At 35.0% G+C, this 14,603-nt stretch overlaps 1 protein-coding gene across 1 annotated transcript in view; it reads right to left on the bottom strand.

Moving 5' to 3' along the window:
* Positions 1 to 13,190, bottom strand: part of LOC123548921 (protein O-glucosyltransferase 2-like) — a 36,835-nt gene extending 23,645 nt beyond the window's left edge. Inside the window, exon 1 of the mRNA XM_053545878.1 lies at positions 12,873 to 13,190. Coding sequence (XP_053401853.1) covers positions 12,873 to 13,057 — 185 coding nt within the window. The 5' untranslated portion in view covers positions 13,058 to 13,190. The remainder of the gene's footprint in view (positions 1 to 12,872) is intronic.
* Between the last annotated feature and the right edge of the window lie 1,413 nt (positions 13,191 to 14,603).

Genomic DNA, 14,603 nt, shown 5'->3' with positions numbered 1-14,603 from the left:
TTTGTATGAACAGCTTAAATGCACAACAAATCAGTAATGAAATCACAATGTATTGGTTTTAAGGGATTAAAAGTGACCAACTGTAACTATACAGATTTAAAGAGTCAACCCGATTTCGGCATGCTGTTCAGTGCCATTCGTGGAGGAGAAAAATATCTGTGAAGTGGTTCTTGTTTTAACGAACTAATACTATTATTTACTTAATGATATTGTTCGATGTTCATCCTTGCTTTATGTTTATAAATGTGTTGATGTTTTTTGACAATGTCCGCAAAAATATGTGAAATGTTAAGTGAGCATAAAAATGTAAAAGTACAATATATTAGAAATGGCGGATCATTATGATGATATAAAACTCTCCAAATTAATTTATTCATTGTTAGGCTTTGAAAATAATGACTGTTTTTAAGACGAATAAGACTTCGCAAGTAAGACACAGAACGGTATCCACTTGATTGCGTTGCATAGCGACCCACTCGAAACGGCGTTGTATTAGGTTTTCGGCGGATTGTTCAGAAACAACCCTGAATAATTCTTTGAAAATACACACGCTTTGTTTTAAGAGGTAGCCCTTTACATAAAAAGTGTTTTAACAGTTACTTGCTCCCGAAAAACACTAAATTTGAGGCGATATTGTCAAAAACTGTCAAAAATCTCCTCCCCCCGCCGGACTGTACAGAAGTGTTTAAATAAACGGCACAAATCTCAGCTAAATAGACACATGTGATAAAATATAGACACATTTGCGCTCCAGGTGCACCCATCATTTTCATTTGATTCGTTATCTAACGGGTAGAAATTCCTTTAACTCATACTTACAATTCCGGAAATTTGTAGTATCAGCCATATTTCTCCATCTGATCGGCGTAAAATTCACCGCTCAAACAACGTTGGAACCACTTGATCTGATAAAGCTATGGCCAGTGTGGTAGCAGGGAGCATTCATTTGAACAAATCTTGAAGCTTAATTGTTGAATGTACCAAAATAGACTTGATCTGATAAAGCTATGGCCAGTGTGGCTACATTTTGTAGTTAATTTCAAATAGTTTACAAAAATATTTGGAATAACAGCAAAAGCTAAGAAATGTGTCTAGAGGTTGCATTTTTTTCTTATTACGTTTTTAGCCGGTTTATGCTTATTCTGATGTTTTAAAAATGCATGTAAGCTTTTTTTATGCCATATTTGTTATTTTGTATAATCAATACTTTTTGAGTTATCCCCAGACTAGAAGCGTCAAAAAAGGGAGACAATTAAAGAAATTGGACCACCAAGAGTTAAAGTTCCTTGTAACTGCACTCCCTCTCGCTGACCACTATGAATATATGTAAAGTATATGTGAAGTCAATACCTTATATTCCAGTTATGCCCAGACAGGGTTTTCAAAAAAGGGAGAAAATTCAAAAATGGTTGTGTTAAGGAGAAATGTGATCAGCTAGAGTTGTGGTTCTTTAACACTGCACTCCCTCTCACTGATCTCGATGAATATGTAAAGGTTGAAGTCAGCACCTTACCTAGTATTCGAGTTATGCCCCCCTACAAGGTTTTTCAAAAAAGGGAGATAATTTAAAAATGGGACCACCTAGAGTTATGGTTCCTTGTCACTGCACTCACTCTCACTGATCTCTATCAATATGTAAAGTATGAAGTCAATACCTTACATCCCTGGCAAGGTTTTCAAATAAGAGGGTCAATATGACCCTGGATCGCTCACCTGAGTAATATGAGCTACATGTTTTAAATGTCAAACTGATGCTAAAATATTAAGAAAGTAGGTCAGTAGGTCACATTTATGGTCACTGAAAGTCAGTTTTAAGATCGGCATGCAAAACTGTACATGTCATCCAAATTTCAACATTGTATCTTAAAAAAAAAGAAAGTAGGTCAGTAGGTCACACTCAAGGTCACTGAAAGTCAGTTTTAAGATCGGCATGCAAAACTGTACATGTCATCCCCATTTCAAGGCTGTATCTTAAAAGACAAGGAAGTGGGTCAGTAGGTCAAATTCATGGTCACTGAAGGTCAGTTTTAAGATTGGTGAGTTAAACTGTACATGTCATCCAAATTTCAAGGCTGTATCTTAAAACAAGAGGGTCACGATGACCCTGAATCGCTCACCTGAGTAATATGAGCAACATGTTTCAAATGTCAAAATAATGATAACATATTAAGAAAGTCAGTAGGTCACATTCATGGTCAATGAAATTCAGTTTTACGATCTGTGTGCAAAACTGTGTATGTCATCAAAATTTCAAGGCTGTATCTTAAAAAACAAGAAAGTAGGTCAGTAGGTCAAGGTCACAGTCAAGTGACTTCATATTACTTGGGGTCTTCAGGTAATTATAATTAAACAGTCTTGGAAATAGGATCAGATGATTTTTTAAGTATTTTTCCTATATAACTCACATAATAACTAAGTGACCCCAGGGAGGGACCTCTTTTAACCCCAGGGGCATAATTTGAACAATTTAGGTAGAGGACTACTAGACAATGCATCATACCAAATATCAAAAGCCTAGGTCGTATGGTTTCAGACAAGAAGATTTTTAAAGCTTTTTCCTATATAAGTCTATATAAAACTTGGGATCCCCAGGGCAGGGCCTCTTTTCACCCAAGGGGTACAATTTGAACAATTTTGGTTGAGGACCATATGACAATGCTACAAACCAAATATCAAAGGTCTAAGTGTGGTTTCAGACAAGAGGATTTTTAAACTTTTTTTCCTATATAAGTCTATGTAAAACTTGGGACCCCCGGAGCGGGGCCATATTTGACCCTAGGGGGGATAATTTGAACAATCTTGGTAGAGGACCACTAGATGATGCTACATACCAAATATCAAAGCCCTAGGCCATGTGGTTTTGTACAAGAAGATTTTCAAAGTTTTCTCTTTATAAGTCTATATAAATTTTAACCATGTGACCCCAATGGGGCGGGGCCATATTTGACCCTGGGGGATAATTTGAACAATCTTGGTAGAGGACCACTAGATGATGCTACATACCAAATATCAAAGCCCTAGGCCATGTGGTTTTGTACAAGAAGATTTTCAAAGTTTTCCCTATATAAGTCTATAATCAAAGGCCTGAAGGGCCTGAGAGTCGGCTAATGATTGATGTACTGGTAGTATAGTCTACCAGTTTCAGTTTGGTTTTAGTTTTTTTCCCCAACTGAACAGAGATTTTGTTACAATAGATGAAATGGACATTCAATCGATGCCTAGTAAAACTTTGATTGACATTATACAAGTATTTAAACCCAATATATTTCTCTAAAATTGAAGAGTGGTTCGCAAAAATAAAAATGTTGAAAGTACAAACTACAATTTGACAGGTGACACTAAGATACTGCCCATGACTATAAATATTTTTCCAGTAAACATCTGCCTCCGGCATTACCAAAACAGGCAATTATCGGCTGGTATATATTCGCACATGATAAAATTTGAATATGAAAATTTATATATTGAAATTTTATAGCGCGGATTGCCACTTACAATTTGTAACAGATGGACGAAAGAACTGTTCAGATATTTTACAGATAAGGGGCCTGGCAATAACCGTGTCACACGCTAGGTATTGTTCAATCATATTATAAGGGATGTGAATTTAAAGTATACTTACTTTCGTGTTTAAAGATATGTAAATGTTGCTGAGTGTCAATATATAGTGTCATGAATGTTTACACTGACAGGAAAATTGCGCATTCGAAACTAAGAGAAGTTACTCGGACTAGCTACCAATTTCGGAAAAGATAACCAATATTAATAAATGCAGTTCTTTTTTAGTTAAAACCATCATTTATTCTATTTCAGACCTGTTAACCCCTTCAAAACCATGTCAGTAGTCCCCAAGTCTATGTACTTTCAATTATCCGTTTTGGTTCATGTAGACAGACAGGCCCAGACTGGGCTGAAAAAATGTTTGAGCCATTTTTATGTGGTCGGTAGCAGGGTGGGTTTGGGGAGGGGTGTTCCTTCCCGCTTTGAACTGCAGTCAGATTTTGAAATGGGCATTGTGGCAGTGGTAAAGGGGCAAATGTATCAAACTGTAAAGTGGCAATATGGGGGGAGGGTGTGGGAGGATACCCCCTCCTGCAATTAGGGTTTGGGGTATCACCACAAGGAAATTTTGAAAATGTAGACCCTTGATACAGCCTTTGGTGCGATTTCTAACTGAAAATTTTATGTTTCAATTTCTAAATATTTCCTCAAGATTCTTTTTAGAATTACAATATTCAAAGTATGAATGACTGTCACTTCATATTTTTACTTTCAGGTCATGCCTCAGCACTAGAATATAAGTCTGATATTGATTCTATGTATGTATTATAAAAATAAATTCTAGAATCATTTCTGTTACAATAATATCTATCATGTCTGTTACTTTAATGTTTAAATAAATTTCATAACACAGCTCGATATTTACCCAAAATATTATATCCGGATATGATTACACTTTCTTTTATACCGCCAAAATCTCCGATTTGTTTATTTCTCGAAAAAATAAGAATTAAAATCATTTTTAATATCTGTAGTAACTAAACAAAACAGTAAGAGCTTCTTCTTCCGATAATTTATCCGTTTACTGACTGCAAAATTCATGTGTGTGTGTAGAAACCCACGCAAAGCTTATAGAAATCATACGATGCGTGTATACGTTCAATGTGGGAGAATTAAGGCAGATTTTGTTTTTAAAAAAGCATTGTGTGCATTTCTGTAATTTTATATACGTTTTTATACGCTTAGAAATTATTAGACATGTGTATTTGCATTATTTCTATACGTAATTTACGCTAATACGCATCTTATCTGGAGCCCTGTGGAACTATTTTTTGTCTTTCGTTGGATGTTACGCAAGCTTTGTAAGCCTGCGCAATTCATAAAATGCACATTTATGCTTATTGAGTTACATTCGAGTATTGCACAATTACAAGTCATAAATATGACAGATTACATCGTATATTGGTCATAGCAAAGGGAATTCACACAACTTAACTTCATTCATGCAGTGAACTGTTTGAAGTTTGAGAAATCTAATGGAACTACATCCCTTCACTGTGTTATTTGGTCCATTTAGACTTAGAGAATCTCTGGACAGCAAGGACTCGTCAACAATTTCATCGTTTAGCCAACTCAAAAACCATGTGACCTCCGGGGCGGGGCCATATTTGACCCTAGGGGGATAATTTGAACAATTTTGGTAGAGGACCACTTGATGCTACACACCAGATATCAAAGCCCTAGGCCCTGTGGTTTTGGACAAGAAGATTTTTAAAATGTTTCCTTTCGGTTGCCATGGCAACCAGAGTTCTGCATGGAATTCAATTCTTTGAACAATTTTTAAAGCGGGCCACCCAAGGAACATTCCTGTGAAGTTTGGTGTAATTCTGCCCAGTGGTTTTCTAGGAGAAGATTTTTTAGAAAATGTTGATAGACGGACGACACCCGACGTCCAAATAATAGGACATTTCAGGGCAGCGTGATAACTTTTGATTGCCGCTGTCTCCGCCACGTCCAAACTTATTATGCATATATATTTCTGTTAGGAAATCCCCAATGAAAATCTGTTGGGAATGTTTTCTGGTACATGTACAAAGTATTTGTAATGATTACATCTCTGATAATGATTTTATTTTGACATTAAAGCATAAACTTGCCTCGCCGACATTTTATGAATGTATATTTTGTGTTTTGTTTCTGCAATTTAGTGTCATATCGGCAGGCTGCTGTTATTGAAACCGGTGTCAGGGTAGATATCTCCTCGCACCTGTCACATCATATTTTCGAAGGTTTAAGTCTCTTATTTAACATTGTGGATTAAATTCAACCCATATGAAGTTTCTACATGAATATTAATGTTTAATATATTAAAGCAAGTAAGTCTGACCAGTATAGTATGACTTTTTTGATTTTTTAAAGTCTTTGTTTTCCTAACAGTAAAATGCAGATACATGTACAGGTAAGGCTTAAAGGGATGCTTAGACTATAAAATATCAGATAATAAAATAAGTCATCCCGATAAGCCAAATGAGTACTCAGGTACTGATGATCAACTCAGACAGAAAATGAGGTTTTTTACCTGTAACTTTTTTATTTCTGCGAATTGTTATCAATGGTTGGTACCAAAATAAAGCTTAACATCTGCTGAAAAATTGACATGATTTAAATTTTTATTTAGTAAGCAAACTCACGCAAAGTGAGGCCCTGAAAGGGGTATGTAAAATGGGGACTGTACCAACGTTGACTGATGATAAATTCGACCACTTTGCCATTTACAAAATTTTCTCTATACTGGTTGGCGACCCAGAATTTTGGATGACCCAAAAAACCGGACAGTCACGTAAACGCTTATTTTGGCGATATTTTTGATCATTTGTTGACAGTGCGCATGCGCATACTTGTTTTGAGCCTCCAACATTATTCATGGGGTTCTCATCTACAATCTGCTAAATGCAGATGAGAAAACTGCGTGTTTTAAAACAAGTGTCAAGGTTTTCCCGCTAATAACACAAATTAAATGTGTTTAAACCAAATTTTTTTACTTAAAATTTTGTGTCGTATATAGGCCAGCTGAATTTTTTAATCTCTCGACAGCCTTATATCAAACATTAATAGTAAACAAGGTAAACATGTTTTTTTGTCATTAACACCGACCTAAAAGTGATTCTGCGAGACAGAAATGATGATAATTAGCGTTTTCCTACTGTCCGATTTCTGGGTCCTGCAACAGGCTAAAAACGTTAAATTTACGTACCCTCTTTCGGGCCTCAGTGATGTGTTCAGTTTATTTTCATATGCAAACAAATTCGCATTTTGCAACACCAAAGAACTGAACTTGATTCAGGTAACATTTTATGGATCTCGAATTAAAAATGAAAATATGACAGCTGAAAAGGTTGTAAAATCGTCCGAATCTGGGTCGCCAACCAGTAGTATTATATTGAAACTAATTCCCAAAAATGCTGCAAAAGTCATTCCGGATCAAGTAATAACAAGTGACCCAATGTCAGGCCTTCATGTATAGACGGTGAGCATGTGCAAAAAAATATCCTCTTCCCCAGTAATTCTAGATAAATATTTTTAAACAGATTAAATATAAGTAATTTATTTATACAGAATATTTACCAATTTTGTTTTTGTTTACACCAGTTGGTGTTGTAAGTGATTGCTAGTAGACAGGGTGTTCAATTATGTAAATAGAGTCAGTGTACCCGGTTTTGCACACATTTCCTAAGAATACCTTCCTATCTAGCTAAAAATGATTAAATTTGAATTTACCTCTATATGTTTTAATAAACACACTTATTTCGGTTTGAAACGCACTATTTTCACTTCCCACTACAATGACGTCATACCTCTTAGTGTACTTGATTCGGATAACATATTCTGACCAGTTGTTGCATTAAAGTGTACCCGGTTTCGCACACCCTGATATTTATAGAACTCAGTGATAACAATGCATTACTCAACAGAAAAATATTAATTAACTTTTTAACCATTTATATAATTCAATTTAAACATGTATTTTCCAATAAAACATCTGAAAGTGAATTTTAAAAGCAGTTATGAAAGTGAAAGCTAGGTACCAAACCATATTTTTACTTCTAAAAGCAGAAAAGGCTAAAACAACTGAATACATGAAACAAAAATAAAACAATAGAAGCTGTTGAATCACAAAAGACCCCCACAAGTCTAATTATTCGATTAAGTTCTCTGTTTTAATAAAAACGTAAAGCAAACAATCAAGTTGAAGGCATTTTGCAGGTTGGGAGAACTTCAATAACTGTTGAAATAGTTTTCATTTAGGTAAAGTAGTAGGCAAATACTTACCTGTATGATGGAATAGTGATTTTTCAATTTATTTTGCACCTTGTTGTTGTTTGCATAGTCATTATTTTCATGAAACTTAATATTTTTCAGCTGACCTACTGGTCTACATTGATATTGTTATTGTTTTCGTCTGCACTTACCAGAACGAGGCTCCAGTGGGGAAGGACCCCTTGTGTCAAATTATGTAGGGAATAACCCACTTTCGTTCAATAATAACAAAGAATTGTTGAATTTTCTGCTTTATTCTCACAAAGTACATGAATTTACTGGGTGTGCGAAACTGCGTACAGTGCGAAACCGGGTACACTGACTCTAACCGATTGCAATCGATTAAATCGAAGGTGGTCGACTTAATGATCTTTTCGAGGTTATCATCAGTATCAGTAAGGCTACCTAACTAATACTGAACAGTCAAACATGCATGCCTGTATACCCATTTTTACAAAAAAAAGGCCCAATAAACACTGTCAATAAACACCACTAAAACCATGATCCGCAAGCAATTTGTTAATCCAATAAACACCATCAAAACCGTGTTCCAATTTCACATGCAAATGAGCTAATGGATCGCTAATTAACATAAATGTGTTATTTAACAACACGCTAATGGAGCGCACAATAGATCGCTCAATGGAACGCATAATAGATCATGTAATGGAACGCATAATAGATCGTATAATGGATCGCATAATGGAACGCATATAATAGATCGCTTCCCTTACAGAAGCAAGCCTCTGTGGCGTACATGCTGCGTATTTGCTGTGTATATGCCGCGAACACAGTAGTACGCCAGAGGAGTACATTTTACATACACCGCATGCCGCGTACATGCCGCGTACTATTTCGACGAGTACACAGCATGTACGCAGGAGGTCACTAGTACACTTCAAGTACGCAGCACAGACTCTGAAAATTTAAGGAGTACACTGCATGTACGCAGGAGGGACTTGTTTAAGAAAATAGTACACTGCATGTACACCGCAGATACTTCGAAATTTATAACACTTATATTTAGTTGCATTAAAGTTGTTTCCCCTTGATGCAGTTACGCCATTTTCTTCAGATGTTTACCAAATTACATGCTACAAAAATTGATTTATTTCATTGAAAAGTGGATGAAGAAAAGCATACTAATTTATTTGATAACATCAATCTACATTATTTTGGTAAGGGTAAATACTTATTGATGCATGTCACTTATCTTTTTTCTGTTTTTTTTCTGTCCAAATGATCTGCATTTGCATAAGAAAGTTGGTGGGGTAAGGAATTTACATTATCACAGCAGTTTCGCCACAAGAGTACACAGCATGTATGCAGCAGGAGTACACAGCATGTACGCCACAGGACTCGGGCCAGGAGTACACAGAATGTACGCCGCAGGAGTACACAGCATGTACGCCACAGGAGTACACAGCATGTACGCCGCAGGGGTAGTACACCGCAGGCTCATTTGCATGTGAAAAGTGTATGTGCCGCGTACATGCTGCATACTATTTTTCGCATACTAAATTCCTCCAGCGTACATCCTGTGTACTATGTAGTCCACAGCATGTACGCCGCAAGTAGTACGCGGCAGAGCTCATTTGCATGTCAAAAGTGTACTACAAACGTACTATCGGTGTATGTGCGGTGTATATCCTGCGTACTATTAAAAGCCCTTGATTTCAGTACACATCATGTACGCATCATATACGCTGTATGTACACAGCAAGAGTACGCAGCAGGCCTTTTTCTTCTGTAAGGGTTAATAGATCACTCAATGGAATGCGTTTCATCAAACTGATAAATTCCTAACTACAGGCTGTATTTAATTGAAACCTGATGCATTCAGTTTTGGCAAATCGTTTATGTGACTGGGTTTATCCCTGTTTCTCGTATTCTCAGGATTTCTCATATTCTGGTTTTTTGCCTTAATGTTGTCAAATAATTTAATGTTTGATATTTCTAGACAGGAATGGTACAAAACTGACACACTGAAAATTTCAAGTGATTTGAACGCATATTGATGAAATTATCAGCATTTTATTCAATTTTTAAAAAAATCCTTATTTTTTTCTGGTGGGGTTAGCAAATTTGCCATAAATTATTGATTATGCAATTAACTGTCATATTTCTTGATGTATTTACTACAGAATATATCTTTTTATTACACAATGGTAATTTTAATGTTTTAAATTCTACAACTTATTTGTGATGAAAAGTCAAATCTAAATCCACGGGAATACGAGAAACTCTTGGTCCATTTCTACGGGTGAGGGTGGTATCAAATACAGTAACAAAATAATTAAATGGGATAATTTCTGTAATATTTTATGACTCAGTCTGAAAGACAAGTGATTTTTCTACAAAATAACATCCAAATGCTGTTTATGAAATGGTTAATCTGTTACTGGGAATAAAAACAACCCCTTAGGCCCCCGAGAATATGAGAAAACAGGATATATATAGCCTGGATTTGCAGAGATATGCAGTACAGTGTTCGCGTTTTCTGAAAATTTCACTGAGTCCCTGGGACTCAGTACTCCCAAAAATGTTGAGTCCCAGCCAAATATGGTACCTCTTCTTTAACTTCATAAGTGCATTCCAGTTCTGATAAGAGGTATACAAATATTAGAATCTACAAAGTTACATCAGATATAATGGGTTTGACCAGCTAATAGTTACTTTAACAGGTTTAAGCACTAGACTAAGATTTTACAGAAAAAGTCACTTAATTCTTTGTTTAAATGTATTAATTTTTTTTCAAGTCTATCAAATTATAAAACAAACCAACTGAAAAGGTCAGTGAATCTGCTTTCTTATCCTTGTTAATCTAATTTCTCATTCTTGTGAATTTATATAATGTGATTACTGTAAATTGTAATTCTAAGTATTTTTTCCAGTTAATTTCCTAATCACTGCCAAAATCAAACACCCTTTAGTTAGATCTATGAATACAATTTCAAAACAGTTTGATCATTTCATATTCTAAAATTAGCCCAGCAAAAATTAAATCAAGCTCCTAGTGCAATGTTTAGTCAAAACACTAAAATCTATAAAAGCAATATTGTACTAGAACTGACTGTGTGAGTTAAATACATGCCATCATGACATCAGCAGCAGTGACGTCACACAAAGGGTAACACGGTCCTTTTGATCCCCTAATGTGGGCACACATCAAAAGAAAAAGTTGTCAATCATGTTTAACCCAGTTTCTGCAGTAGTTGTCAGAACTTTGTGTAAATATCAGTAAAGTTATTTTCGACACAGAAAGTGTCAGTGATATGTTTCTAAGTTCGGAGTAAAATGATTCAAATTACGCGGATTTAAGGACATTTTTTTTGAAAAGTCAAAGGAGAATGTACAAGTTAATGTAATATAGAGCGCTCTAAATGCCTACTGTTTAGTTTATCAAATCAAAGGTGTCAGCGACCATTATAATTGCTTTCAAACTTCTCTGTATCAGGAGACAGAGGCAAAATTATGCCATGTGTATTCGAGTAAAGTGTCAACAGGCTGTACCACAATAGGCTGTTAGTGGATGAATAACAAAAATTGGGCGACTTGAATTTCACTCATGTCATCCCCTAGCTAAAGCCCTGCTTTGAAAAATAAAACCAGTGTTCGCGTTCGCCGGAGACTCCATCTTACTTTCGGTTTGCAATGCAAAAAGTACCTGGACTGTTTCCATATAATTTACATCGATAAGTAGAGATTTTGATCAATACGCTAAACCAGTCTGAATACGTCACTGAATGACTACAGGCTACGTCACTCTGTGTTATTTTTTAAAAATAATGCTGCTGAAAATGAAATTGGGATTCTGACATTGGATTAGTATTTGTTGTCTTTAAATTAAAACATTCAGTTCAGTTTTTACTTTGCGTCCCATGTACGCAATGGTCTTGAAAAATTTGCGTACCAACCAAATTCGTTGCGTATTTAGATACTTTTACGCCGTAAACGCGAACACTGCAGTAACTGTTGAAAAGGTTTTTCTGTTAAAATTATTCAAATATTAATTTGTTAAATAATGTATATAGCAATCATTCAACATTTTCATGATCATTTGGATGCAGTTTTATACAAATCATTTAATAAATCATGCAGCTAACAGAAATTCCATCTTAAATTTTGTGAAATATGGATAGACAAAGAGAAACATATATTTATTTACTAGTTTCAGGGTTTTTTTTCGGCCGTTTTTATAGCCGTTATTGGGCTATATTCACAATGCCAAATAGTATGTTTTTTTCCCAAAATGAGTGCAAAAATTCCCAATCTACATTCTGAAAAAAAAATCATCAAAATTGCACAAACATTGACCAAATTATGGACAATTTTGTAATGACAGTATGTTCAAGAGGTTGTACACTGTGAAACAAGTGTATGAGAAAGTGCTTAAACACATCCTTACTTTATTCTATGGGACTAAATATTTCCCAATCTGGAACATTTACGCGTCAAAATTCCCAATTTTGGGGGTATAGGCTATATTCCCAAAACAGCAAGAAAAAACCCTGAGTTTCAATATAAGGAAGTAATAAACAGCTCATCTGAATCAGCATTTCAAAAACTATTGTGTTATGCATTTGATAAATCTTTGAAGTCTAACATAAAATGAAATCTATAAAGAATCACAATGTTAACATGCATTTATTTATACTGAATTGTAAGTACATGTATTAAGAAAATACCTTTAGTTGTAAATCATAGAAATTAAATGAAATAACAACCACCATTTTCTCTTCAGTAAATCCATATGTCCAACCCCTACACTTGCCTTCTGAATGGCTCTGTAAAGTTAATAACTCGCTTCAAAATCGCGATCCATTTAATGGAACACGTTCCGTTAGCGATCCATTGCAACATTTCTTGATTGTTTCAATGGATCACTAATGGAACACACTAACAAACACCAAAAAAGCGGTTTTGATAGTGTTTATAAGGTGTTTTTACAGTGTTTATTAGAAAAAAATTTTGTTTGGGTAGATGTGCCTGTATTCTTATAATTTTATATTAAATATCAAATACAAAAATGTAAATCAAAATGACATTCTTACTTTTCTCCATCTGATGATACTGCCTGTATAAAAAAGTATCTCACTGGTAAGAAAAACTCCGATTTTAATCCAGGACCCCACACAATTGTTTTCTGCAAGTCAAGATCCTGTTCGGGCCTCAGTGCAGACGATGTTTTCCAGTTAAAAATGACTAGGAATACAGCCAAAGACACGAAAAGATTCATATTCTTACACAGTTTTACTTAAATGACAAATAATAAAAGCTGGTTAAGATGTGAAATGAAAAAATAGAACAACACAAAAAGAAAGTTGAAAATGGTCCTCCGCCGCCGGTAATGTTTACATTGCACTACTTGTTTAAAAAGTAAAGGTACCGAATCAATAACTGAACAAAGTTCTAACCATGAACTCCGACCGTGACATTTCATGTCTCAAAGGTTGAACACTACTAAATCCGACTGTTCTTTATTGCGTTCCTATGAAACGTTATTTCAACATTTTGTAGCCTGTCAGACTTTCAGAGACAATATACACCCATATAGAACTATTTATTTTATGCTCTTCAGTGAAATACTGAAATTTATCAGTGAAATAGAATTGATATTTTCATTGTTTCAAACAGTGAAAATATCATTTTTATTTTTCCCTGGTACGGAACTACACTTGTTGCGAAATGATATAAATTATAAATGATAGAATTTTCTTGCAAAATATTCTTCAGTAAAGGTTTAAATGTATAAAAAAAAATAACAGGATCATAAATATTTACATTCTATTAATATGAAATAAGGCAAAGCCTCAAAGCGAGCTCAAAGAAATCGGATTTAGCTAAAAATATTATGCATCATTTATTTGTCACAAAGAAACAATTCACTAGTCACAAGAGAGAACCTATTCACTTGAAAAAGTCTACATTTAGTGTCACCATACCTGTAACAGTGAATATCATACGTTGCAAAATTTATGGGAAGCCGGTGTCACGGTGACGTCATTACAGCGTTCCCGTTTCTTTCTGCTTATTAATGACATTTTTTCCATTTTCTGGCCGATGCTTGATCTTTTAAATGAAAACAATATTTTTTTCAAACAACTGGAAATCATTCTTTCATTATTGTTGAGTGATGAATATTTTTTAGCAATTGAATGAAGTTCTGTATTCACTCCGGAAAGAAGTACTTCCTGTGAGCACCTATCCGCTAGGGTGCGCTTTTTAAAAACTTCCGACGAAACTTTTCAAATCCATCACCAAGTGTGCAAGTATACTTGCGTTACCTTAAAGCTCGATTCTCGAGCAGGCCCTTCGGGCCTGCTCTTCGAGCTCGCTATAAATAAATGTAAAAGAAATCGGGAAACATAATAGAACTATTTACATTTTTTCTACAAAGATATTCTGACGTCAAGATATTATGACGTCATGATGCGATGCACGTGACGTTGCGCGGACAAACTGGATATAATTTGGTTAAAACCGTTAAAATGCATAAAATAAATAGAAAATTTGTTTGTTTCAGTGTAAGATCGAAATATATTTCACTCGTGAACACCATAATTTACATTTTCACTCGTGACTGTGCCACTCGTGAAAATATTGCATATGGTGTTCACTCGGTGAAATATATTTCGATCTTACACTGAAACAAACAAATATCCTCTATATCGCTACTATAGAAAAAGAAAAAAGAAGAAAGGGTGTTAACTTTTATATAAGAAAATATATTGAAGAAGGTCAACGTAATGGATTTCTCAAAAGCATTCGATAAAGTGGAACAC

This window comes from Mercenaria mercenaria, chromosome 6 (assembly GCF_021730395.1).
Source record: "Mercenaria mercenaria strain notata chromosome 6, MADL_Memer_1, whole genome shotgun sequence".
Classification (NCBI taxonomy): domain Eukaryota; kingdom Metazoa; phylum Mollusca; class Bivalvia; order Venerida; family Veneridae; genus Mercenaria; species Mercenaria mercenaria.
This window is presented reverse-complemented; position numbering and strand designations above follow the sequence as displayed.